At 47.9% G+C, this 27,935-nt stretch overlaps 1 protein-coding gene across 1 annotated transcript in view; it reads right to left on the reverse strand.

Moving 5' to 3' along the window:
* Positions 1 to 4,340: 4,340 nt before the first annotated feature.
* LOC120511189 (pinopsin-like) overlaps positions 4,341 to 27,935 on the reverse strand; it is a 32,935-nt gene continuing 9,340 nt past the window's right edge. Inside the window, exons 2-6 of the mRNA XM_039727927.1 lie at positions 23,191 to 23,624; positions 18,820 to 18,833; positions 7,187 to 7,225; positions 6,860 to 7,042; positions 4,341 to 4,523 (exon numbers count right to left, since the gene is read on the reverse strand). Of these exons, the coding sequence (XP_039583861.1) occupies positions 4,341 to 4,523; positions 6,860 to 7,042; positions 7,187 to 7,225; positions 18,820 to 18,833; positions 23,191 to 23,624 (853 nt within the window). The remainder of the gene's footprint in view (positions 4,524 to 6,859; positions 7,043 to 7,186; positions 7,226 to 18,819; positions 18,834 to 23,190; positions 23,625 to 27,935) is intronic.

Here is a 27,935-nt window from a genome sequence, read left to right on the forward strand (position 1 = left end):
CTGAGTTAACTCCAGCCAATTTCCCTGTGTCCCTGTGCAGGCAGGTCCAGGGCCCCAGTGCTCTCCAGAGTGGTTCTTCTCTCCCAAGCAGAAGCAGCTTTTAAGTAAGGGAATTTGATGGCCTAAATTTGCCTCATCCTTCCTTTCTCCCTCCTTGGAAACAGCCTCTCTCTGCTGAGAGCAAACACTGTAACATTACAATTAATGCCACTTTGTAATGAAGAACTGCCTGGAAGACACTCTCTGCTCCACTTCTAACTGGAAAATCTCATGGAAGGACCTGGAAAAGCTCTCAGTCTCTGTTACCTCAGTGACAGATTTCCCTGGCAGTCCCAACACTGCTGCTAAACAGTTTTTTATGTATAAATCATAACTGATAACTTACACTTCTTGCAAGAGGAGTTCCCACTGAGTGCTGCCTTCCAGCCTTCTGGCAAAGTTAAATCAGTAACACATCCCAAAGTAAAACTACGTGCAAGACGTGTGTGATGATCTAGAGCTGGAGAACTGGATGCTGCCTCCTCTCTCTTGCTGAGAAAAGGTGCTCAAAGGCCTTCTGCAAGAAAAACTGGGGGGGTAAATGAAAGGTGCTCTGCAAAAGCTGTTCACAGACTGCAAGATCAACTGGCCCTACCAGCAGGACTCGCTGGTGCTCAGGGAAACAAGAAAACCAAGGAATCAGGTACAGGAAAGAGGCTGCCTGGTATAATCTCTCTACTTGGGTTGCCAAAACAACATGAAAGTGTTGCACAATCCTTTGTTATGGGCTGCTGGCAGTACTGGTGTCATTCTGGTGTAATTAGTTCACCTGTTATTGAACTTGCTCATAGTTTGATGGGAAAATCCAATAAATATCAAAACATTTTCTGGGGGCTGGATGTTATTTCAGTTGTCAGCAGTGTGACTGGTGTTGCCCACTTTTTTGGGCAATATTCTCTAAGACTGAGGGGAGAAAAAGCCATCTAGCCTATGAAGAAGACAAATAAATTCAGTCACTGCAGTGATTGCAGTGAGTGCTAATCACCCTAAGTTTAGTTCTGCCCTGGTACTGTGCTATGTAAAAATAACAAGTGTGTCAGCTTCCTACCTGTCTGGGGGTTGTCCTGGCTCCAGACCTGACAGAAACTCTGCAGGGTAACTCCAGAATGAGTGCTGGCTGTCCCCACGTGGCCAGTGACCCCAAACTCCTTGGGATTCAGCTCCCTGCAGCTCCAGAGGGTGTTCCTCCTTCTCCTGCAGGACATCTGGGACCTTGGCCTTTTGCAGCTGAGCTGGTACTCATGTTCAGGTCAAGGTGAGGCAGAGGGTCACTGAGAACTGATTTGCTTTAAATTAAGTTTCAGACTGTGGGCCTGAAGCTCTCCTACAGTGGTGAGAAAACTCCCATTGCCTGAAGAGACTTTTCCTCATTTCTTCTGGAACGGGACCATCACAATCCAGATAGAAGAGGAAAGAGTGAAAGAGCTCCTGAAAGCTTTTTCTGTGATCTGTACAAGGGGGTCTGTGCCTCTGGGAGGTGACATCTGATGGCATCTCACATCTGATGTGTCCCAAGGGCCACTGCAAGGCTTCCTCCAGCGAGGTGCTGGTGCTTCATCATCCTCAGTTCCTGCTGCCCGATGCTGAGAAGGGAGAGCTCGAAAGGAGATGGGGATGTTTGACCTGTTTGATGTTCATTTCCTTGCTGGTTTCAGTTTTGATTGACTCTAAACCCAGTGCTTGTGTTTGTATCTGAAAACTCAGCAAAGTCTCTCTTGGGGTATCCTAGAGGGTCTCTGGGGACTGGGTCTGCATGCAGTGAAATGCATTCATTCAAAGCCAAATAAATAGCTTTTCCTCATCACAAAAAAAAAAAAAAAAAAAAAAAAGGCAAAGTAATGCAAGGGGAGAATTTCCTTCACATTTCCTTCATTTAGCTAATTTTTCATAAACTGAAGGTGCTGAAAAACAGGTAAGGGAAGGCTTGACTGCTTGCTGAACACCTTGTGATGCTGCTGGTTACACAGCTACAGTGCTTTGTTTAAAAAAAATCCAGATAAATGGTTATAAAATTATCATCAAACCTGCCTGCTGAAATGAAATTACAAGCTGCTTATCATAAAGCTCAGAAAGTAGAGAGCTGTACACCCACTGAAAAAAATGGGAGCTGTACCTCCTTTTCAAGGAGGAGATTTTTGCTCTCCCGTTGGAAGCGTGAATTGAAATCTGGGGAATTTGGTGTTGTTTTGCTTGTGCTGGTGTGTATGGCCTTTTTCTGTGTGTTTTTCATAAAACTGGTGTCACCTAGATGGTATTATCCAGCAAATTGGCCAGAGGAGCTGTGGGGCAGCACAAATCAGATGCAGCTGCTGTCCCTTTGGTGCCAAACGTGGGAATTGAGTGAGGGCTGTGGTAGTGAGCTGCTCAAGAAATGAGGCTGGGGAGGTACCACAGGAGAATATTTTTATTTACAGCTACAACATCCTGCATGTTTCCAAGCAGGGCAGTCACAAGCTGCTCTCAGGTGGTGTTTGCAGCAGGTTACAGGGTTATGGAACAGAAACCATCAATTTGTGCTGAAAACACACATTTGTCTCACAAACCACGAACTATTTAAAGCCTCCAAGACACCTACCAACACCAGATTTGTATGCTCTAAGAACAAATCCTTGCATGTACAAAACCCACCAGACACAGAGCTGCAATACTATTATTAATGTGGAAATTCATACTGGAATTGAACAATCCACCAAGGGACAACATCAAGGGAAAAGATGAACTGAAAATTTCCTGGCGTGCTTTCTAATCTGAAAATAACAAACTGCTTTTTAAAAATATGTGCTTGGGAATAAATAATTGATTAGTATTGCTTAGCAAGCAGTAAGTGCATCTATTGCTTAGATTTCATCCAGTAATATAACCTCAGTAAAAACCTCAATTCATGGCTTCTGCTTCTGTATTTTGAAACATTTGGTGTTATTTAGGTTATTGGAACAATTGTGGTTTAGGGATAAAAAAAGAAATAGGTTGTGAAATAATGTTGTGACAACAAGGAAGCTTTTGTTAATATTGCAAAGAAAAAATAAACCCACATCCCTGGAAGAAAAAGACAGCTTTGATCATCTGAAAAATCAAAATACCCTTTTGGAACAGGTACCCTGGTAATGATATGCATGGAGGGCTCACTCCCCCAGACCCCTGTGTTGGCTAATTATGATAATTACAGCACTGTGGTACAAGTTTTTGGCAGCTTTGTTGGCAGGGCTGTGGATTTGCTTCTGTGTGAAACTCCTTTGAAAGAAGGCATTCCCATCTAGTTTGGGATTGGAGGAGTAATTCTCCACAGAATGGTGCCATTTCATGTTTTCCTTCCTGTTTGGGATGAAAATATTGTCAAAATATTGAGATTGTGCTCAGAGTTGATGAGGGAGAAGGTTATTCCCTGTTTGTTTATAATTCTTCCTCCTGCTGCACTGGGGGGCTTTCCAATGCTTTTCTGTTTGTAGGAGGCACCACCTGTCCCTCCCTTCCCAAAGATGCCCAGGGGGAAGATCCTGCAGAAGGTTTCCCCCAGTTTTCCTGGTGGGGACAGTTGTGGGTGAAAGCAGAATTGTTCCCACTGCTGCCCTGCAGCTCACAGCCCCCCTGGCTGGCCTGGCCCTTGGGCCCCAGATCCTTCAGAGCCACCCTGCCCAAAGGGCAGCAATCCCTCTGCTGTGTTCCTAATGCTCAAAAACTGGCATTTTCCAGAGATTCCCAGAGACAGGGGCTTCACCCAGCTGAGTGCTGTGCATTCACAGCTGCTTCTTCCCTGAGTGCTGGGAGGAGTTTATCTTTTGGTGCACTAATGTCACATTCTCTGAAAAATCTCTTCACCCAGGATTTTTCTCCTGGGAAGAGTCAGGACTCTGGAGAGAGTCATGAGTTTTCATTATTATCTTTTTAGCACTCAGTAAATATCTTTTCTGTATTCTTTAGTATAGTATAGTATTCTTTAATACAATATTATGAAATAATAAATTAGCCTTCTGGGAAAATGGAGTCAGATTTATCAGTCCTTCCTTCATCAGGGCACCCTGCAGATACAATACACTAACTTTCTAAGCTGACAGTTAAAAAGTCCCTAAAATAAATATTTTCCTGAACTTCAGCTGCAATTTCTAAAGTTTGAAACATAACCAATACATGCACTTTAAGTTTTAGTAGAGCTTTACCCTGTAACTGCATAGCTCATCATGGTCTGTTCAGGTTTGTATCAAAAAGCAACATGAGATTTTTGGAGGAGCACAATCCAAGGCAGGGAGAGAGGGACCAGCTGCAGGCTGACCATTCCCTCCTGGAGAGCCTTTTGCCTCCTCTGCTCACATGCAGCTTGTTTCCTGGAGCCCTCCTACAGCAGCACACTCTGGATCTCTCTTTTGGGCTTGGCTGGGCTTTGGCAGGAACTCTTCAGAACCTGGGTTTTGTTGTTGCTTTTTCAGCCTGGACAAGGAGCTCTGGGGGGATTTGTTGCACCTCAGGAGCGCCACAAAGCACCTGTAAAACTGTCACACAAAGAGAACAGCAAGTCAGCTGGAGTTTCCTTCAGCTCAGGTTTTATAAGACAGACTTTATCTCATGATTAATTAATTAAGTTCCTGGGATAGTTCTGGAACAACATGGGTGTCATCATATTTTGTACTGGAGGTTGAAATGTTTTGTTAAATAAAACATGTCTATCAAATGCAGGGAGTGATTGGCATCTGACTCTGTGATCCAGAATGCTGAACAATTGCTTTATTAAGCTATGCTCTATTACATAAATGCTACATTATAACTGTACTAAAGAGATACTATGCTATACAAAAGATACTAAAGAATACTAAAGAAAAACCCATGACTGTCTGAGACAGCCAGGACACAGCTTTGACCCAACTGGCCAAGGAATCAAAACAATCCTCAGCTGTGTGAGCTGTCAAGGCATCTGCTACAGCTTTCCACAGCCTCAGGAATGCTGTTGGTGTTGAAGGTGGTTTTCTGGGTGACCAACACCTCCTGCTTTCACATGCTTGGCACTGTTGGGTGGCTGCAGCATCTTCTGGCCTGAGGTTCTCTCCTGAGTGCAGAGAAACCCAGACTACTGACTTCTCATTCTGCACTGGGTATAGAACCCTGAGCACTGATTGCTGCTAAAATACCAACTGAGCAATGCAAACCAAATGGAATTTAAGAAAAAGTTTTTAAAAACACTACCAAAAAACCCTCCATAAACAAAATTAAGTGTGTATGGAGCACGAGGAGTAAAATTTAATGGTGAACTTCAGAAGCCTGGCATGGATAAACCCAGTTTAATTTATGTCTAGCTGCTGTTTGTGTCAGACTGCTGTTTGTGTCAGCAAGCTATTTAGAATTGTCTGTGGAAAACTCCTCTGCACAGTCTGTGTTGTTTTGGACTGCTCTTTGCAGCCATGCACACGTTCAGATCAGCCTGGGATTTCTGAGCTGCCTCTCTGGATGCAGCCAGGGCTGGATGTGTTGGAGTGAGGCAGAGCTACCCTTTGTGTGTTGGGCTCTTCCCTAGTGGGGGATGGCAACAGCTCAGGAGGTTTCATCAGAGCGTTTATTCAAAAGCTAAATTATAGAGGAGAAGGGAAAGAAGGGCTCCTATCCCAGGGAAGTGCTCTTTGCAGCCATGCACACGTCCAGATCAGCCTGGGATTTCTGAACTGCCTCTCTGGATGCAGCCAGGTCTGGATGTGTTTGGACTGAGGCAGAGTTACCATTTGTGTGCTGGGCTTTTCCCTAGTGGGGGATGGCAACAGCTCAGGAGGTTTCATCAGAGCGTTTATTCAAAAGCTAAATTATAGAGGAGAAGGGAAAGAAGGGCTCCTATCCCAGGGAAGATGTCAGGGAATTCTGCAGAGAAGGGACTGCACCCCCATGAGGAGATGATGGGTGGTGAGGAGATGATGGATGGTAAGGAGATGATGGATGGTGTCATGGGAACTTTCACTCCCTGGCAATTCCTCATGTCCCAGTAAAAACACCCACAGCTAATTTAAGCCAGACTTAAATCAATCTTTTACCATCATCATTTGTTTCCAAGAGAGAGTGAGCAATTTACTATCTGTGCTTCCTAACAGCTTCCAAAAATCATTTCAAGTGGAGGATTTGCTGGACTTGAACAAATGATCCACGTGCTGTAATGCCAGCAATGCAAAGCTCAGTGAATGTGCCTGAGCACATGGGGTGGTGGAGCTGGACCTGGCTGAGGGACTGGAGGAGCTCAGATGCTCTCTGTTTTTCTCTGTACATCTCTGCTCATCTTCTCTTTTATTGTCAGTCCCTGTGCCAGGGGCTACCCCAGCTCCTGCCTGCTGTGTGCTTCCCTGCTGCAGCTCCTCTGGCACTGCCTTCTGGCAGATCCTCACCAGCTCCTGGGAGGGGAGAGCAGGACAAAAGGGTGACTGCAGGATTTGAGGGGCTTAAAAGAGTAAATCAGGGAGTAAATCAGAGAGCTGGTGTTGTGAGGAGGAGGAGTTGCTATGGGCAATGTGCTGTGCTGAGGCTCACATCCTCACAACACTTCACGTATCTGAGTCACCTCAGACAATTTCTGGTGCTTCCACTCTCGCCAGCACACGAATTTCTTCTCTTTTTGCTGAATTGGGCAATGGAAAAGAAGGACCAATCATTTGCTATTTGCACATGTGGGGAGCTGGTTGTCCAACTGCCAAAAATGCAGATTTATTGAATAGGTTTGCTCCTTGCAGCCCTTTTTCAGAGCTTCCCTCTCACGGATCTGGGTGATGTCACTGATGCTCTCCCTATCTCCCTTTGCCATTTTGTCACTCCTTGCACAGATGGAATCCAGACAGATGAAGGAGAGCATTCCACTGACCTGTTTGTTCAGAAACATGTAGATGACGGGGTTGTAGACAGTGCTGCTCTTGGCCAGGATGGCTGGGACGATGCTGGCTGCAGGGGTGATGAGCCCAGGCTGCCCAAAGGTGGCCAGCAGTGCCACAGCTGCGTAGGGCAGCCAGCAGAGGAGGAAGCACAGCACCATCAGCTGCACCATCAGCTGCACCAGCAGCTGCACCATCAGCTGCACCATCAGCTGCACCATCAGCTGCACCAGCAGCAGCACCAGCAGCTGCACCATCAGCTGCACCATCAGCTGCACCATCAGCTGCACCAGCACCATCAGCTGCACCATCAGCAGCACCAGCAGCAGCACACGCTGCTCATGGCCCCTGCTGCTCCCCTGGGGGACAGAGCACAGCACAGAGGTCAGCCCTGCTGGCACTGGCACTGGTTGTTTCACAAACAGGACTGCTGGGGCACCTTCCCTGAGCCTTACTGCAGCATCAGCCTCGTGACATGGTTGAGGCAATGGGAAGATGGCAAAGCTCAGCCAGCAGCAGCCAAAGATTTCTTTGTTACAGAGCATCTTAAAAGCTTTCCAGCAAATAGCACATTGCTAAAGCTTACAGACAGCTGTTTTAGATAATCACTAAAAGCACATGTACACCTACTTCACATGGTGCTTGCTTGTCATCTTTCTATTAACAATATACAATAAAACATTATTAAGTTTAAACCTTCTACTATCTTGCTAAGCACATTTTCCTGCAGTCTTAAGGTCTATCTTAGCCAAGCCTAAGACTCAAACTATTGTTTCATGTCTTTGCTTGCTGTACTATTGTAACTTTTTCTACCTCCAGATGTGCAGCTCAGCTGATCCTATGTTTCTCTGCTCTTTCTAAGGTTTTCTTTCCCAACTTTCTGAAACTCTTCTTACCTTTACTATTTCCCACACCTGGGAGCTCCCGGGGTGGCTGCACTAAGGGCAGGGCTGGCAGTGTCACTGAACAGTTGTGGCTGCAGAGGAGCTGGGCAGGGCTGGGGTGGTGAGTGCTGAGTGTGCTCCTGCCTGCTGGGGCTGTGATGCCTTTTAAAAGTGTGCCTACCTAAAAACAGAGGCCAGACAGAATTAAAGGAATAAAAAGCAGCTATATTTATTGAAGGGCCTTCAGGGCAGACAAAGGCCCCCAGGGACTACACCCAAAATGGATGATGGAACAAGGGGTTTCACACTTTTATAAATTTGGGCCATTTGCATATTGGGGGTTCATCTTCCAATTACAGCTTCAGGTAATGAAGGCATTTACCCCAAGTTTGCTCCCCCCAACTCACTTTTGTTTGCATCTCTGGGGTCTGAGGCAGTGAGGTGTCCTTGATTGCCAGGCCTGGAGAGGAATTGTTGTGTCTGCCCAAAATGGGAAAGCAGCAGCTCACACTGTGTGTGGAATTTAGAGTTACACACTAAAAACTGCAGGATTACAAATATATGAGAAATAGAAAAGCTAAAATGCTAAGGCATCAGCAGGACCAGCAAAAGTGCTCTGCATCTACAACAGCCTCCTCCAGCTTACTGCAAACCCCAGATCCCACAGGAGTGTCCTGGGCAGGAGGTAAGGAGGGAATGTGCCCTGGTGTGCCCGAGGGCAGCAGCTCCCAGAGCCCCGTGGCCCTTCCCCAGTCCTGCCAGGAGGGTCCCCAGCCAGGATGGGATGTGCTGTACCCACCAGCCCTGGGGCAATGAATGATGGGGGGCTGAGAGAACTTCCCTCCCTGCACCCATGGCAGCATTGAATCAAAGTGATTTACAACAGGCTCCTCCTCTGGACGCTGGGCTCACAGCACCTGAGAGCAAATCCCAGTGCATTAAACACTGCTGCCTGTGCCTCAGCTGGTTTGCTGTCAGTGTGTTTTGAAAGCCAGACTTTTCAGTGGCTGCTGTGTCGTGCCTGCACTGGGGAGTGCTGCAGGAAGCAGGAGGAACTAATTATTACAAGCAGTTTTATGGGGAATCCGTGAGGAGTATTTGAGTGTTGGAAGTCACCTTGAGACTAATTAAAAAACCTAACCAAAACTGTTCAAAAAATAGAACATATCTGTAATTGCCTGCTGAGGGAACTCAAATACCAAGTACTTTATAAATATCTTGTTAATGTGCAAATGAAATCTTTTATGACACTTGTCTGTGATTTAAAAGGAAAAAAGTGATATTTGCCACTAGGCAAATAAAGTTGTTAATCAAAATATTTCCATTAGCAAGAAGTGAATATTTCACTCAGAGCCACCCACAGGCATCAGTAGCTCAGATTTATTCACAGCCATCTCAGACAGAGAGCTCACATTTATCTTCCATTGTTGATAAGAATTTTGCACATTCCCTGGGTGTGGATTTTTTTATAGTCTGCCACACCTTGGTATAAAACTTCACTCAGGCTGTGTGAGGAAGTCCAGAGCTGGACTGGGGTGGAGGCAAGGCTGGAGGCCAGAGAGGGGCTGCATTTTGCACCTGTGTGTTGAGTTTGAGGCTCCTGACGAGAGGCACTGGAAGGCACAAGCACCAGCTGCCAGGGCTCTGCACCCCACACAAATCCCAGCTCTTTGTGCCCCCTGAGGCCCTCCTGCCCACCCCCATGGCAGGAAACACCAGGGAAGGTGGTGGGTGATGGCTTGCCTGTGGAGCACCTCAAGGAAAACCAAAAGCTCCCTTTGGTTCTATCGATTTCCATCAATTCCAGAAAAGGAAACCAAACCACCTCTTCCTTCTGGTAAAGTCAGAGAGGACAAATGTTTTACTGATGTCTTCTAGCTGGAGGTCAGGCTGCTGTGAGGCTGGCCATGGCAGGAGGGCTCTGGAGGGAATTCCCTTTAATAATCCTGAGCAGGGCTGGGTGTCACTGTGATATTTTCTGAAAAATCCCTTCGCCAGAATTTCTTCTTCTGGGAAGCTGAGAAGCCTCACAAAAGAATGTAAATAATAATTACCTGATTGCTTCTCGTTGTGTTTTGCTGCTTTGAAATGTGGTAGGTGATTGTTTGATTGCTTCCATGGGAATTGTTTTAACTTAATGAGCAATCACAGCCAGCTGTGTCAGACTCTGAGGAGTCAGTCACAGGTTTTTATTATTCATTCTTGTTAAGCCTTCTGATGCATCCTTTCTCTTTCTTTAGTATAGTTTTAGTATATCATTCATAATATATAATATAATATAATATAATATAATATAATATAATATAATATAATATAATATAATATAATATAATATAATATAAATCAGCCTCCTGAGAACATGGAGTCAGATTCTTCTCTTCCCTCACCCTGGGACCCTCACAAACAGCACAGGACTGGGGTCCCAGGGAGCTGTGCAATGCTCTCCCCATCTGCAAACCCTGCTGCAGGGGCAGGAACAGCTGCTCTGGGCCACTGCTTCAGCTCAGAGCCCCTGGGGGACTGCTGCTGCTGCCTGTGCCACCTGGGCACTGCTCCCTGCTCAGGTATCACCCTCCTGATGTTTGAAGTGTTTTATCCTTTCCTGGGAAAAGAGCAAAGCTTGCAGTTTTCAGACTGCTGATGCCAGGGAATGGCTTCATGGGTAAGCAAGGAAAGGTTTCAATTTCCTTGCCAGCAGCAGGATATTATTATTTTCATCCTATGAGGCCAGACATTTTGAATATCCTCCCACTTCTGTAGCTTATCCTTGAAGCATTTTTTGCTTTCAACTACAAGGCTCCCCACGACAGTCAAGGAAAGCTGAGATATTCATATCTGGCACACATGCAGAAAACTTCTGCAAAACTAAATCAAACCCATGAACCTTGAAATGTTTCTGCACCCCATCAGCAGATGGTGACTTGGCTGCACCATGTACTGTGGGCTGGCATCAGATCACCCTCTGGAGGTAGGCAAAGCAAAGAGCTCTGTAAGAGTGATGCTGGTGAATGGTGCTGTGGGTTTTTAGTTTAATTTTGTCTTTATTATTATCACTGCATTAATGAAGGGATGGGACCGTTCTGGGGCTGAGAATGATTTATTGCTCAGATAAACATCAGTCTTAGAGGCTGTCAGATTTTAGAGGAGCAAGTATCAGCCATAGCTCAAAGTAGTCACAAGTTCTTCATTACAAGACAATATAGACCCTCTTGATCCAATGGACCACAGGGTTATTTTGCATTTCTAACCCATCACCTTTACTCACTCCTGCTGCACTGTGGATACTGTTATGCAATGGGCTGTTAGCACACATACACACATTTGCTTTTATTATAACATCTAAACTTTTAGCTACTCTATACAATTACACCCCTACATTAGAAACCCTTCACATCTTATTAATACAATTTTTTAATTACTTAAGGCATATTCTTACAACTACAGAAACATAAGTTCATGATTTTTCTGCCTCATGTCTGTGCATTGTGTTTTTACATCAATCCAAGCTTCTTCCAAGGCTGCAGATCAAACCCTCCTGTGTCTGTGGACATTTCTACCTTTCCATTTCCCACAGTCTTGGTAACTTCCAGGAGAGCCAAGAGCACAGGTCTGGCCTGTGCTTGCCTTTGGTTGCTGGCCCACGAGGCTGGGCAGTCAGTGCAGGCAGCTCCAGGCTCAGGGGTGGCAGCAGCAGGAGCTCAGCACAGGGGAACCCTGGCCTGCACTGTCCTCTGCTTCTGGCTTGGTCACAAATTGAAACTTCAATCTGCTGTGCAAGAAATTTGTTTTTAAAATCTCATTATTTCTGTAGGTTTTGGTATAGAAAAGAGCCATGAAATATGTGTTTTTATAGCCTTCATTTTTTTTCCACTGGAAATTGGTCTCTGTTCCTTCTAAAATTATCTTTTCAGTTTCCTAGAATTTATTTTGTCTCTGTATCACACCTGCAATGTTGAATGTGTGGCCCAGTGTACTGAGTTAGCAGGACTGGGGACCTGCAGCCCTAGCCCCATCTTGCTCCTCCAGTGTTTTTTTTTTCCTCTTGCTTCCCATGACTGTTGATTTTTTACTGGCTAGGTTTCTTTGTGTTTTCTCCTGCAGAGAAGCACCTCAAGGTGGTGATTCATCCTGCAGAAGTGATTAATTTGCCTTTTTTTTAAATCTCACTGACCATAACTGGGATTGTGCAGAGCCATCCTCCCAGTGCAGGAGCAGAAATGCTCACAAATGGTGGAGTAGCATGGGACTAATGCAAACCACAATAAGGACAGGTTTAAACAGAGGTCACTGTGGACACAGCAAATCCCTGGTTGGTGCTGCTGACTCTGTGCAGAAAGAACAGTCATCACTTCACCAGGAAAGTAAAATCTGTGTTTTCAGCACAGCTGAGCCACCTGGGGAGCTCAGCCATGAAACCTCCCTGTGAAGAATTCCTGGATCCCAGGGTTACCTGAGAATCTCAGCTGAGGGACTGTGTCTGCTCTTGCCTTCTTGTGAAACCCCCATACTAATTAGAGCTTGGAGAATGGATGAATGTAGTTAGCTAGATTGGATGCTTCAGGGGAAACCCTCAACCCTTTGGGGCAGGGATTACAGGATCTTTAAAGTCCTTTCAAACCCGACACAACCCATCTGATGATTCTATGATTATTGAGAATTTCCTTGAAGTTCTGAAGAAGTGGGCATCCATTCAGTACTGTTTTATCAATATTTCATGATCCGTCCTAATACTAATTTTAAAAAGTTTTGCTTGGAAAATAAATAAATGGCTGACACTCCATGCAGAAATGTTGCAAGAACAAGTTAGATTTTATTTTTAAGGAAGTTTTTTTTCTATCCCTGCTAATATTCAAACCTTTCAATTATGCTTAAAAACCTGAAAATACAGTCATAAAAGCCAGAAACTCGTTACCTGCACTTACAGTGAAGCACTGCCTTTCTCAAAGTCCCATCCACTCAGTGCCTTGCCATGGAGATGAGAGTGGGGAGAGCAAGTGCCTGCTCTGTTCCAAGTCTGTTTTAATGCTTGTCTGTGAGAGGAGAGCTCTGCTCCTGACAGACCTGGGGGTTTTACCCCACAAAACATTGATGGAACAGCCTTGAGCCAGCAGAGCACTCTGCAGGGCAGCACAGGGACAGATGGGGAAGAGCAAAGCTGGAGACCCAGAGTGACACGAGGCAGAGAGCAGCTGCACTGCTGGTTTGTCTCTGGGAACTTCTGCCTCCAGTGTGCTGATTACCTGGACTGGCTCTGGAAAACTGACATTTCACCAGGCTAAGCTGCATCATTGATGACAAAACCCAAATTCATTTGTCTGAGTGAAAGACAAACCTTTTGTAGTGCCCTTTGTGCAACACCAGCTAAGCCCTGTCCCTCCTGGCTGGGGCCCAGGCCTTTCCTACATGAAAGAGGACAATTAGAAGCCCCTCTGATTTATTTAGATATAAATATTTCTGCATGCTTTGAGGGAAATGAGGGAATGTGAGGTGGGGGTGATGTTTTGTGCAAGATGTAGAATGGAAAGGATTTGTCAGTGCTCTGAAAGTGACAGAAAATGCAGCACCTTTTCCTGCAGGGACAGAGGAGCTTCCTGCTCTGCCTGGGCTGAAGCTGGGGGCTCTGCCAGCCCCAGCTGCACACCCAGCAAAGCTGAGCTGGCAGGGAGACTGGAGATGGAAACTGCTTTCAAACAGTGGGTGTCAGTGTCATGGGCAACCCCCCACAATTATTCTCAGGGCTGGAACCTTGCTCAGGATGAGAAGAAAGCCTGTCTGTGGGCTGGGCAGAGCCTTCCTTCCAACCACAGCATTCCTGACTCTGGGTTTCTTGCCTGGCACTAAGGGTATTTTTTATGGATATTGGAACACCTTACACACAGGAAGGAATAAAACATCTGTAAGAAATTCCTTTTGCCTCCAGCTGCTGAATATTTTAAACCAGAATCCCATGCTTCTTTTGCAGAAGAGGTGTTGGCTGGGGGAGCTGAGCCTGGAGTTGGGCTGCACTCAGGAGGTGTTTGGAGGTTTCTGGGCTCCCCTGCCCTGCCCCATGCCCAAGCAGAGATTCGAGAGCAGATGGCTGTGACCTGCACAGCTGAGGGGTTGCCTGTGGCATTCACATTCTCTGAAAAATCCCTTTGTCCGGGATTGTTCTCCTGGGAAGCTGAGGAGCCTCAGAGAAAAGGAAAACCATTCCTATCTCATTTGCTTCTCCTGTGTTGTGCTCATGTGGAATGTGTTTGGAGATTGTTTACCCACAGGTGATTGTTCCATTGGATTCTGCTGGGAGTTGTTTTCACTCTTTGGCCAATCAGGGCCAGGCTGTGTCAGGACTCTGGAGAGAGTCATGAGTTTTCATTGTTATTGTTTTAGCCTTGAGTAAGTATGCTTTCTGTATTCTTTAGTATAGTACAGTATTCTTTAATATAATATAGTACCATAAAGTAATAAATTAGCCTTCTGAGAGCATGGAGTCATGCATGATTCCTCCCTGCCATGGGGATCCCTGCAAATACAATATGTGGCCCCCCTCTCTTCTGAGGGCCTGTGGAAAGGCAGAGGAATCCTCAGCCACATCAGGACGTTTGGATCACTCAAGCTTCACAAGCCCACATAAATTACTGATTTTTCTAGTCACACATTTCCTTTCCCCCTGCCTTTTTCCTGTGCTGTTTTACCTTTGGCTCCCTCAGTTACTGGGTTTGGGTTGCTCTGAGCATCTCCTTGCTTTTGGAATGCTGTGGAGAGCTCCACCTCACTTGGCTGTGCTGTGAAAGGGAACCAGATGACAAATGTGACCATTCATGGTGTACAAAATGTGCTCCAAATCCCACTGATGCTTCTGCCTCAGCTTCAAACCTAAATACTGTGTGTGATCATGTGCCTTAATGAGATGGGTTTGAACCAAAACACCCCAAGTTTGCCTGCGCATACAGAAAGGACACCCACCAGTTTGGGGGGTCCAAACAAAACTTCTGACCCTGGGGCTGTGCTCCTGGTGCTGCCCAGCACTCAGCTGGGGGAGGATTTGCCTCTGGAAATCATCTTTTCTTTTCCTGTAAATGGAGGCTGTGGAAAATCTCCTGTGGTAGGTGAATTAACAAGATTGGTGCTGTGGAAATTTGGCCAAAAGCCCTTAAAGCTGGCTCTGAGCAAAGGCAGGGGTCTCAGGCTGGCAGGGGATCACAGCCCACGCAGGGATCATCCACTCCTGATGGCTGCTGCTGTTTCCAGTGTTAACACAGACCTCTGCCAGAGCTTGTAGGGAGGTGAGAGGAGAGAAGAAATCCATTTCCATCTGCTGTGCTGATGTCTTTCACCTCTGCAGCAGTAATTTTTCTCATTTCTAAGAGGACCTGGAAGGTGCTAGAGGAGTCAGTGAGGGCTTTGTGAGGTGCAAGGGAGTAGCTCCCTCGCTCAGATACCCTTTGAAGTGCCCAGAGCGTCCTCTCAAGGGTGAACCTCATGATTTAAGATCAAAATTTAAATCTCAGTTCAGTCCCTCACTTGCTCTTATAGACATAGAGGATTGTAAGGAAATGACTTGAAGTCACGAAAAGGGGTTAATGCTTAATCTCAAATGCCAGAATATTAAAATAATTCATCCTGGTTGTTTGCAAAGGCTGGAGCACTGAGTGCAGGCACGATGCAGCACTGCTGGGTTCTAGGTCTGGCCTCATTCTTCTCAGACCCTGTGTCTTAGGTTGGAAGATGTGGCTGGGGTGTGTGTTCTGTCCCCATCTGTCAGAGCTGGGCAGTTCTCTGCTGTTCATGGGGCAGTTTTCTTCCAGGGCATGTTCTGGCTCTGGCAGTGGGGTTTTGTATTACTGCATTTTTATTTTTATATTTTCTTTTAATTATTTTTTTCTTAATAAAGAACTGTTATTCCTAGTCCCATACCTTTGCCTGAGAGCCTCTTAATTTCAAAATTGTAACAATTCAGAGGAAGGGGGTTTACATTTTCCTTTTCAAGGGAGTCTCCTGCCTTCCTCAGCAGACACGTGTCTGTTCAAAACAAGACACCCTGAGTTCCCTGCAACACAGCCAGGGTGCTTCCAGGCCTGGGGGCTCCCTGTGCAGGGATGTCCTCGGGGGTTCTGAATCTGCACAGCCCATCTGTCAGTGAGAATGGTCATTACAGCATCTCAGCACCACTGATGGTCACACTGGTTTGGTTCCCCTCCTTCTGCACCTTGCACTGATTCTTTAATCAGTAATGACTGTGGTGAGAGTGTGTTCTTCTCACTGAGGGTGGAGCTCTTCTCAGTTATTCTTATCTGGGAATGCACACAAGGGAGCACCAGGGAGAGCCAGGGGAGAAGGACAGTGGAGCTCAGCCTGCAGGGCACAGCTGCTCCCTGGTGTCCCTGCCAGGCTCTGCCTCCCTCACTGCCTGTGCTTGGACACTTCCGAGGTTTGGGAGCACCTGCGGGGGAATATTGGCACTACAGGAGAAAAAAAAATATCACAGCTGCCTTGTTTTCAACCAGAAAAATCCTCAGTGTGCTCATCAGGTGGGTGAGTGCTGTTGGACAAATCATGCTGTGGCACACCCAGCCCAAGGACACCAACCCTGCAGCTCTCTGGACAGGCAGTGCCCCTCTTTGAGCAAATCCTCCAGGGAATCCCAGTATCCCAAAGAGGGGAAGTGTCACCCGTTGTTCCAGAGGCAGCACCTGGGCTCTGGCCCTCCTTCACATGTGCTTTGTATTCATGAGATGCCTTAGGGTTTTAGCTTGTATGTTTTTCATATATTTGTAATCCTGCAGTTCTTTATTGTATAACTCTAAACTCCATACACATTGTGAACTGCTGCTTTCCCATTTTGGGCAGACACAACAATTCCTCTCCAGGCCTGGCAATCAAGGACACCTCACTACAGACCCCCAGAGATGGAAACAAAAGTGAGTTGGGGGGGCCAACTTGGGGTACATGACTTCATTACCTGAAGCTGTAATTGAAAGATGAACCCCCAATATGCAAATGGTCCAAACTTATAAAAGTGTGAAACCCCTTGATCCATCATCCATTTTTGGGTGTAGATCTGGGGGGCTTTGTCTGCCTGAAAAGTACCTGAAGGCCATTCAACTGCTTTTTATTCCCTTAATTTTGTCTGGCCTGTGTTTCCAGGTAGTCCCCACAAGGCATCACACGTAGGGATCAGATCTTGCACAGAAGGAAGAGTCCTTCCTGCAGCTCTGAGCAGGGAGCTGCAGCAGAGAGAGCCACGAGCATCCTGAATGGGCAGAGCTCCTGCTGCCGTCCAAGAGGGGAAATACAGAAACATCCCCAGCGCATTTTCACTGGGACTGAACTCAGCTGAAGCCAGGAAAGCCAATTCCTTGGTTTTCCTGAGCGTGGGTGGAGTGACCCGAGGTGATTTCCCTCTTTGCTCACTGACCTGCATGGCCTCTGCTGCTCTTCTGGGCTCAGCTGTCTCAGGACTGATTTTCTCTTCCCTGGTGGCTGAGGTGTTCCAGTGCTTAGGCTGTCATGATTCCTGCCTTTGGGAATGTGTCTGTCTCACAGGCCCAGCCTCAGGTGATGGTGGCTATTCAGGCTGTCCAGATTAGTGCTGGAGGAGCAGTGTAATCACCCCTTCCCCTTCCTGCCCAGAAGGGAATTGCTGGAACACAGAGCTGTCCTCCCCCAGTTTCTCCTGCCCGTGCTGGACGAAGCTGTTTCCTGCACTGGAAACTGCTGCACTGGCTAATTGATGTAAGGAAATTAACATGGAACACATCAAAGGCCTCCTTGCTGCACTTTTTTTTCCTTTTCCATAACACATGAGGGACCAAGGGGGCAGAGGGCTGCTGGAAACCATGCCAAGGTGTTGGCTTTTCCTGCCCTGCCTGTGATTACTGCTCCAGGTAGATTCACCCTGATGTGACTCAACCCAGGGCAGGAGTCTGTGCAGAAAAGCAGAATATTGAGCCTTGCACTGATCTGCTTGGCTGAATAATTTGAAGGCAGACCCTCAGATTCATTTGTCAAGGAGATAATAGAAGAGTAGGTTGTCTGTGAATTAAAGGGAAAAATCCCCAACCACAGTGTAATACAGTGACACAAAAGCTGGGATCAATTGTGTTTGCACTGTGACAAGTCATGTGAGCGGGCTCAGCCAGCCTTGTCAATGACCCTAACTAATGACCATCTAACCCCTGTGCTCACAAAATGATTTATCTGCTTCCAGCAAGCATTTTTAAGGTTGCACATGCTGTTCTAAAACCTGGGAGCAGAATGGTTGTCTGCTGCAGGGTCCATGACTGTGCCTGTGTGCTGGCTGTTTCCAGCTGCAGTCTGGGATGCTGACTGTGTCTGACCAGGTGGTTTGCCCAGACAGGCACTGGGATGCACAAGACACATGATGGACTTTGGACCTGGTTAGCATAAGAGATTTGATAGTAGGATGCCTTGGCAAGAGCAAACAGAACTTTGAGGATTAAATCAAGATTGCAAGAAGATCCAATCAGACAGGTTTACTGGAAAAAGATTACATCAGACTTCTGCAAGCAAGAAATGTTTAGAATGTATAAGTGTGTTAATGTGATTTTTAACCCAATCATTGTAGCAAAACATTACTACCCTCCCTAAAATACTATATAAGCAGTTGTACTTCACAATAAATTCAGATTTTTTGACCATCACACCGTGTCCCCATCTCTCTCTCTCTTCCTTGCCAATAGACAGGTCCTTACAGGGCATCTTCCCACAGCACCCCTGGGGCTGTGCAAGGTGCTGAAACACAGGAAGGGCCAGGGAGAGCCCTTCATTCTTCAGGACATGAAGAATGGGGTGAGCCAGTGCTGGCTGCCAAGTCCTGCTACCAGAAGAAACCCTAAGCTCCTCTTTCTTGGCAGTCCATTGATTGTCTGCATTGCCAAAGCTGTCTTGAGGGTCCACGTGCACTGTTTCTGCTGGCTGGGGGGTTTGCAGAAGTTACAGACACCACCGAGCTTCTCAAAGCAGCCAGGAGCTTTGGATGAGGATGAATCCAGCCTCCCTGCACTGCCAGCTGCACGCTCCAGGGGTTTGCCCTGGGCAAGGAGCACTGGAACAGGTACCCTGACAGCCTCTGCCCCTGCTCTGGCTGCCAGGCCCTCCAAGGGCTCTGGGCCCTGCAGAGCCAGAGGCAGATTTGCTGTTCTGCTCCTCACAGCTTGCCCAGCCTGGCCTCCCAGGCTCTGCTTCCCTCTGTCATTTCCAAACCTTCGTGGATTCTGTCACTCTCCCGCAGTGATCTGAGCTGAGGGACGTGCCAGCTCCTCTGCTGTGGCACAGAGCAAGGTGCTGTGAGCCCCTCTGGAGCTGCACCCTCAGCTGCAGGAGCAGCAGCACACCCTCCAGCCCTGCTAACAAAGCCAAGGCATCCCAAAGCATCCCTGCTCCTGCAGCAAACCCAGATGGCAGATTCCTGCCTTTCAGGGGTGGGACTGGGCACGGGGGGCACAGCCACCTCCTGCCATGCCTGGGGCACTGTGGTGAAGCCAAGGCAGCAGAGATGAAGCCCCCGAGCCAGCTGTCAGCCAGGGCACAGCTGCATCATGTGCCCGTGTCCCCAGGAAAGCTGCAGCCTCCTTTGGCTTCTGCCTGGAGAGCTCTGAAACCTGTGTCAAAGCAGGAGGACTTCTCAGAAATGAGATGATTAAGACTAAAGCTCAAGGTGATTGGAAACGTAGATAGTCCTCATTTTCTAATAGTTGTTTTCAGAATTCAGATTCCTTGTTGGCAGTGTGCTGTAATACATCCCAGCTCCTGTGCTGCTCATTTTAAACTGCTCAGAGCAAGCCCTTCCCTCTGGCCATTCCCTGCCAGCCTCAAACAAGACATGGGAGGAAAAGCAGATCTGCTCCTAGAGCTGAAAATTCTCTTCAAATTTAAGGAAACTGTGACCTTGAAGCAATACAGTGGGAATGGAGCCTGGACTGACTTGCCAGAGTTAAGGCACCCCTGCAAATCTCTCGTGGTGACAATCAGGTCAGAAATCAGAGCATGAAAATACAAATGTTAAGTGAAAGGATACAATTTTTCATGCCTGGCTGAAACCAAGCACCCTGATCTCCCAGCAGTTTTACTCCTGTAAGTGGTGCAGATAATCTCACTTACAGGCAGATATCCATGGCAGGAGCTGAAAGCACCATTAAAGGCTCACACAGTGTTGCCTACAATTTAGGGTCCACCAAAAGCATAAACATCTGTCGTTCAGTTCCTTAAATATTAAGCTGGCATGTGAAGCTTATTTTTGTTCATTTTTTTTCCCTCTCTCTCCCACACACCCCAGGGATTTTGCTGCTTCTGCACCTTGCTGCCCTGGGGACCCTGGCAGCAGCCTGGGTCAGGAACAGGCACAGCACTGGGCATGGGAGGCAGCAGAGAGGCTCTGGGGCTTCTGCCCCTGCACCTCCCCTCCCTCCTGGCTTCCCAAAAGAGCCCAGGTGCATCCACAGGACCATCCAGTTCTGACTTTCCCTCTTTGATAAAAATACCCCTTCCTGGAAAGATAATTACGATCCAGACTGAAAAATTTTTGTATTATTTTCCCATGTTTTGTGGTTTCTGCAGGACCAGGGAGCACAGGAAAGACAGCTCCTGACCTTTAGAGTTGTCACCCATCTGACAGGGAGGGTGAGAGCCCCTGCCACCACCCTGTCCCTCTTCCATGCCACTGTGGTCCCTGGTGGAGCAGTTCCCTTCCCTGCAGAGATCCCATTTGTCACTGCAGTCACCGAGGGCTCTGTGCTGCCACCCACCCTGCTCCATGTCCACAGCTTTGCTGAGGACAGGCAACTCTCCTGAGGCCAAATGCAGCATTTCATGTGATGGCTGCATTGGTGGGAAGAGGATTTAATGTAAAAACCTCCAGCCTGCAGTGCTGCTGCAGCTCCAGCAGAAATAAATGTTCTGCTGGCACTGGAGAGGGCAGAGCAGAGCTTGTCCCAGCTCTGGGGATCACTCTGACACATCACACAGAACATTCTGACAGGAAAGCAGGTTTGTTTGCTGTTTCTTGCCCTTGGAGGAACTTTGGAGAGGAAGAGCCTCTCTTGCAGGCAGGACCTGCTCCAGCCCCAGCTGCTGTGAACACCTTGCAACAAGCAGCGCCTCTCAAACAGTATTTTTAGCCTTAAAAGATGCAAAACCACTGAATTCCTGTGAAATGCAGTCCTTGCCTGTGCTCAGGAGACTGGCCTATGGTGGTGCAGGAGAAGCAGCTGTTCCCAGCACAGGGTGAGCTGGCTTTTGTGGGGAAAGAAAGGTGTTTGTAACAGGACAATGGGCTGGGGGTGTATGAGGATTAATTTAAACATCTCCACTGATTTAATCTGCTTCTCCCTAAAGTCCCTGAGCAATAATAGGCTTAAATTAAAGTTTACATCTGCAAATGTGGCTCACAGAGTGATCTTTATCTAATTCCATCTTATCTTTCAGGTGCTCCCTGCATGAGGTTTGGAAAAATGATGGAGGTGGAGCCAGCCTGGGGTGGCTCCCAGGGTGCAGGGACCCAGTGTGGAGGTGCTTAGGGGGTGAATGATCCCTTTGTGCTGGGAGAGTCCTTGCCTGTCACAGACTGGTCCCCAAGGGGGCTGCCCTGCTCTCAGTGTCTCCCAGCATCTCCGTGCCATGAGCAGCCAGTGCTGGTCCATCACTCGTGGCTAAAGTCAGATTTCTTCACACAGGAGGAAAAACCTCTGCACTGGCACTTCCAGGCACCTGACAGTGCTGCCCTGATGGTGTTTGGTACCAAATGTTCCACTGGAATGGCAATATTTAGAGCTACTATTCCTTATCTTGGCAAAAAAAAGCTCATGGCCTGTTGGAACCCTGGTTACTGAGAATTTTAAACTTTCTGTGCTGCCAGGCACTGACCCCCAGGAGAGCACTGCATTGACCTGAGGCGCCTGACAGTGCTGCCCTGATGGTGGTTGGTACCAAATGTTCCACTGGGATAGCAGTTCTTATCTTGGCAAAAAAAAACTCATGTTCCTTATCTTGGCAAAAAAAAAGCTCATGGCCTGTTGGAACCCTGGTTACTGAGAATTTTAAACTTTATGTGCTGCCAGGCACTGACCCCCAGGAGAGCACTGCATTGACCTATCCACATTGCAGGCACAGGTGGTTGGTTATTGGGTTAGAGGTAAAAATAATGTAGGTGTCATTTCATAATTGGACACTTTATCCTTAAAAGACCTTACAGAGAGAGAGAGAGAAGCTCCATTTTTAGTTTGTTAAAGTGCTGCGCTGCCGAGAGAGAAGCTCCATTTTTAGTTTGTTAGAGTGAAGTGCTGCAGAACTCAGGGTTTGTGAGACTGTAACATGGATAAGAACAAATAAACATCCGAGTCCAAACAATAAATTCCATCTCACACATTTAATCCTGACCTTGGCAGAAAATAAGTTAAGACTCAACGATGATCATTTATGGACTGGCTTTGCTTTGTGTCCAGGTTTATCTGCCTCATGTCACGGGTCTGTCTTGCAGTTTGTATTTGTTAAGTTCCTGCTTTGCCTGATCCCACCAGCAGCTTGGTTACATGTGACTATTTTCTTAGCAGCCTTTTTTGCAGGCTTCACTCTCCTGCTCTCACAAGAGAAGCACTGATCTTCAGAAGTCACTGCTCCCACACTCTGCACTGGCCATGCAGCTGCTGGACCTGCTGATAATGCTCACCTCTCTCCACAACATTCCTGCAGATTTAAATCCTAGGACCAATCTCATCGAGGTAGGTAAATCTTTCCTAGTTTTAGTTAGGGGTAATTTGAAGTATCTAGAGTGCTCTGGCAAACTTTCCTCATCTGTGATGCTGCCATAGGAGCCTCTGATGCCTCAGGATTTTAGCTTTTATTTTTCAGATCCTGTACTACATTAGTGCATAACTCCAAACTCCATATAAAGTGTTATTTAACTGTCTTCACATTTTAGTCAGACAAAACAATTCTTCTGGGCCTGGGAACTCAAGGACACCCTACAGCCTCAGGCTCTGAAAAGTATTTTTAAAAAGTGAATTGGGGGGAGAAAACTGGGGGTAAATTACTTCATTACCTGAAGCTGTAATTGGAGAATTAACCCCTGATGTGTAAATGGACCAAACTTAGAATTGTCTGAAAAACTGGTGCCTGTTGTCCACCTTGGGTGCAGCCTCTGGGAGGCTGTGACTGCCCAAGGTGAGGCTGTTGAAGGCCTTGAATAAATACCCACTTTTTTCTCTTGTCTAGCCTCTGTTCTAGGCAGCCCCTCCAAGGCATCCCCTCCAGCTGTGCACACCTGAGGATGACTTTCAAAGCCCTGGTAGGCTGGAGCCTGTCACCAGGACAGCCACAGGAGAGGCATTTCCAGGGGAGGCAGCACATCTGAGAGCAGCAGAGTTCTAAAGGTGGAAAATGGGGATCATGGGCTTCTGCCTGGTTTGGGGTCACAGCCAAAAGGCAGCTGAGGGATCAACTTACCTGTCTGACAGCACAGAGCAGCTTCCCATAGGAACAGACAATGGCAAACGGGATTACGAGGCAAAAGATGAAAAGATAGATGATGTAGGAGGTGTTGTTGGCATCCTTGGAATGCCAGTTCACAGAGCAGGTTATCCCTGCTCCTTCTGGCCCGTAGCTGCTCCAGCCAAGAAGAGGAGGAACAGTCCAGAGCAGGGAGTAAGTCCAGGACAGGAGGATGGCTGCCCATGCTTTCCTGTAGTTGGTGGTGTCAGGCTCTGCTGTCCTCGTCACGGTGCAGCAGCGCTCGTACGAGAGCACAGCCAGGGACATGAGGGAGATGATGCCTGTGTCAAACCAGACCCTCGTATCAGCAAAAAGTGAATGAGTGAAGGCTTTGCTCTGCCTCCCAAAAAATATTGCAAGCTGTGGATGAGACCGATGGCACTGGCTTTGGAAACAAGGCAGGCAAGGACTGGGACTGGAGGTGTCCCCCTGAGGGCAAGAGGTGCTGAGAGCCTGGCCCCACTCACCAAGAGCTGGGGGTGCTTAAACACGTGTCCAGCCAAAGCCAGTCACTAATAAATGCTCATCAATACTTGAGCACACCTGTCTGAATGGATATATGTGTGTGTGACCTGCAGCAAAATCCTGCCTTCTCCATCAGATTTGGTTCTTGCTGCGCCTGTAAAATTCGAGATTAATATCTAGACTTGCCCAAAGTGTGGAGCTGATCTGGTGCTCCTCTGCCAGCTCTGCAGCCTTCTGAGCCCTTCTTGGCAAAGTGCAGCCCCACAGGGTTTCATAAGGGTTTCATGCTGTGCATAATGAAGAGCTGTAGATGAAACCCATGTCCTGAAGCCCCCGTGCCAGCAAGTGCCCCCTTGGGGAGCAGGCAGCTCGTGAGCCTTTGCAGGGACAGTGCTGGGTCTCCTGCAATTGGGGTTCTGCCAGCAGACACCAAGGGGGCAATAAAACCACCAGCAGCAAATCAAAAGCTTCTTTAGCATGCAGAAATGCTGGGGGGAGGTAATTTCTAAAGCTGCTATAAGAGTTTTCAATTTCCCTCCACACACCTCCCAGGCTGCATTGTGGAAGCGATGCTGGCAGTACAATGCTGGATGCTGACACACTCCTGCTAAACTTTCCTTGCCAAGTAAAGGTTTTACATGCACAAATTTGGCTTTTTACCCTGTGTAACTTCATGAGGGAAAGAGATGGCAGCAAACAGCTGCTGCAAATATCTCTTCAGAGTGTGCATATGCAGTGTCAGTATCTCCTAAGTGGCTGTGGGAAGCCTGGATGCCAGGCTAAGCTGAGTTCCTGGGATCAGAGGGATGCTCTGCTGGCACAGCCTCTGCTCCATGTGAATGCTGGCTGGGGAGAGCCCCACTGATGCGTGCCAGTGTGTGCAGTGGAACAACAGGCTGGGAGAGATGGTCAGCGCTGGGAAGGCTGAGAACACGAGCTGCTGTTCTGTGTAACACGATACACACTGCACCTGCCAGCCCCACAGCCCCCCTGCGTGCCCAGCTGCCAGCTGCGGACAGGGCTGGCTAAAGGTGCCAGGGCTGCTCTTTCTGCCGGCCTGTCCTCCCGCTGGGAGCTGGGCTCAGGGCTAGAAGCCAGCAGATTTCCAAGGAATCGCGGCTGTGGGGGCTCAGGGCTGCCCGCGCTGAGATGGGGCACTCAGGGACAGGTTTAGTGGTGGGCTTGCCAGTGCTGCGGCAGTAACTAAACTCGATGAGCTTAAAGGTCTTTTATAAACTAAACGAGGCTGATTCTGCCCCGTTTTCATCCTTTAAAGTTTATAAAGCTCTTCCTCATCCGCTGGAAACACGCTGTGGAGCCTGAATGAGGACTCACACCTATCGCTGCCTGGGCTTTTCCCAGCAGAACAACCGCAAAGCTGGGGAAGTTTCCCACCACAGCTGGGGAAGCCTGCCCCCAGCGCTGTGCTCCTGGCGTGCCCGGTGTCCCCTCCCCAGGCGCAGCCCGAGCTCCATCACAACCCCCGGACCCGAACCCACTGCCCCTGAGGGGGTCCCTGCCCTCCCGTGTCCCCCGGCGCTGCCGAGGCTCTTCCATTCTCTCCTTTGAGCTGCCAGGATTGTCCCATCCCCTCTGAAGTGCCTTAAAATCTAAGTTCTGGTTATATCCCACCCTCCAGCAAGGAGAGCACTCTCAGACATTTTAATGTATTGATGCGCTGACCTAAGAGGGGAAAAAACCCACCTTCATTGTTCTACTCACAAGGGAATTTTTCTCTGTGTTTGCAAATAAAAAGTGAATTTGTCCAGTTTCCTGCAGCATGGTTGCTATGAGCAATCAGTACTGAAAAGGTGAGTGTGAAGCCTGGCATCCCCCCTCTTTTTTTCCCCCTCTTTTTATCAGTTGTTCATTATGAGGAGGAGGCAGTTCAGAGTATTTCTGCTTGTAATGACATTCAATATGTTTTTTTTAAAAAAAAAAAACAAAACCCCTGCACTTTGGGAAATCTGGCTATTTCTTGCCTTCCCTCTGGACTGCTAAGGGGATGGACAGGGTCCGGCATGATGCTGTTATTTATCAACATTTCTGAAGACTAAGAATGTAACTGGGCAGGGTAGCTCAAGAGGTCAGTCACCTGAAACTCTGCACTTTAGGTAAAAAATAAGGATGGAAAAACAGACCCTTCAGCAACTTTGCTGCACTGCTCTGGACGTGCCCTTCAATGTCTTTCATGGAGTGAGGGGCCCAGAACTGACACAGGATTTAGTGAGGGGCCCAGAACTGGGCTCAGGATTTGAGGTGCATCCATCCAGGTAGTTTTTAATGCAGTGAAGAACGTGCCTGTCCAAGCTGTGGGCTGCCAGTTTTCCCAGCAGAACGCTGTGGGATGTTTCAGACCATTTACTGAAAATGTGTCAAGAAGTCGTTTTCATAAGGCAAAATTGGTTTGATCACTTGGAAAATCGTATCACTTACTATTTGTTGTGGTGGCAAAAGGACTTGCCAACTCATTTGGGGGAAAGGTGCTACAGTGTAGTACCTCTGTCTCCTTGATCATCTGGGAACTTGGCTGGAATTGCCCAGCTGCTGCTGAAACTGATTTCTCCTGTGAAAAAAAGGGATAGGAATTGCCTAAACCCAAATGTAGAATCCGAAGCGATTTAGTGACGTTTCCCTCGATTTTAGCAACGGCCACAAGATGGCACAGGGCCGCTCCGAGCAGGATGGGACGTGGATCCCTGGGGAAAGGGTTTTCCAGGACGCCTGGAGCAATGGCTGGGCTCAGCGCTGGAAATGAGCCGCGGGCACACGATGCCCGTGGGCCGTGCCCTCAAGCCGCGTGTGCGACAGCCGGACCCAGGGTCACCTGTGTGTTTGTGAGGGTCCCAGGACGAGGGAAGAGATGAATCTGCCTCCATGTTCTCAGGAGGCTGATATATTATATAGAGATATTATATTAAAGAATGCTATACTAAAACTATACTAAACTATAGAGAAGGGATACATCAGAAGGCTTGACAAGAATGAATAATAAAAACTCGTGACTCATTCCTCAGAGTCCAACACAGCTGGACTGGAATTGGTCATTAAGTAAAAGGGGCTCTGGTGTGGCGGCCCAGCTCCCTGCCGGGCCGGGCAAATTCCCTGCCGGGCCGGGGGCGTTCCCTGCCGGGCCGGGCGCGTTCCCTGCCGGGCCGGGCGCTGCCCGCGCTGTCCCGGCGGTGCAGGGGACGGGACAGGCGGGGACAGGGCAGGGCTGTGCTGGGGCTGGCAGCAGCAGGGCGCTGCCGGGCTCGGTGCGGAGCCCAGGGCAGGACAGGACGGGCGCTCCTGGCAGGGGCAGCGCTGGGCGCGGTGTCCGCAGCTTTGCTGCTGTGCCTCGCTGCTGGCTACCGAGTGCCAGCGTCCAAACTCATTTCCCGCACAAAGATTTCCATAACGGCTGGAAAGGGGCAGGAAAGAGACACGGATAATTCCCTCTGGCTCGCAGCACTCTATGGGTTGTGCTGTCCTGTAAATCCCTTGTCTCGATGAGGAAATCCCACCAGCCACAGCCACCAGTGGCACTGAAGTCAACAGTGTTGTGGCAAATTATCTAAACTCTCTTAGTAATGATAAGAGAAGTAATAATCCTCCTACAGGACTAATTACAGCCACAGAAATTGCGGTAATGAAAATAACTCCCTTTGCCAGCTTTCGAAAAGTTACAATTTACATGAACTAAGAGGCTTATGTAAAGAATGATTCTTATTTTGTACATGGCTCTCTGTGGCCCCATCTACTCTGATCGCAGTAAATCAGGGTGTAATTAATCACAGAGGATTAAATGTTGCAGGACAAAGACTGAAAAATTCAGTAGAAGAAAAACTCTGGTTGGTTTTGACTCAAAATAAACTTGGGTCATCTGTCCCAAAGGAGGTGACAGCTCTGCTTCCCTTGCTGCTCTCAGAAATCAATGCCAGCTCCTCTTGCTGCTCTCAGAAATCAATGTAATTCTTGTTTGAGTTTTGGGCTTGTGTTTTTTATTTCTTAAAGATTCTTAAAAAAAAAAAAAATAGAGATCTTTATAAATCCTCACGTCCTTGTAGGGCTGTAAGCCCCAGAGTGTCTCAGAGATGTACTGGCCCTGAGCTGCAGCCTTGGGTCTCCCAGCCTGGATCACACTGCTGACACGGGGTTTCAGATCTCTCTGTTGTTCTTGTGGTGTTTGTTAGTGCAGATCTGAGGTCTGTGCTCCTCTCCAGCCTTTCAGCTTCCCCAAAAGATGGGG

This window comes from Passer montanus, unplaced genomic scaffold (genome assembly GCF_014805655.1).
Source record: "Passer montanus isolate IOZ18808 unplaced genomic scaffold, ASM1480565v1 scaffold63, whole genome shotgun sequence".
Taxonomy (NCBI): Eukaryota; Metazoa; Chordata; class Aves; order Passeriformes; family Passeridae; genus Passer; species Passer montanus.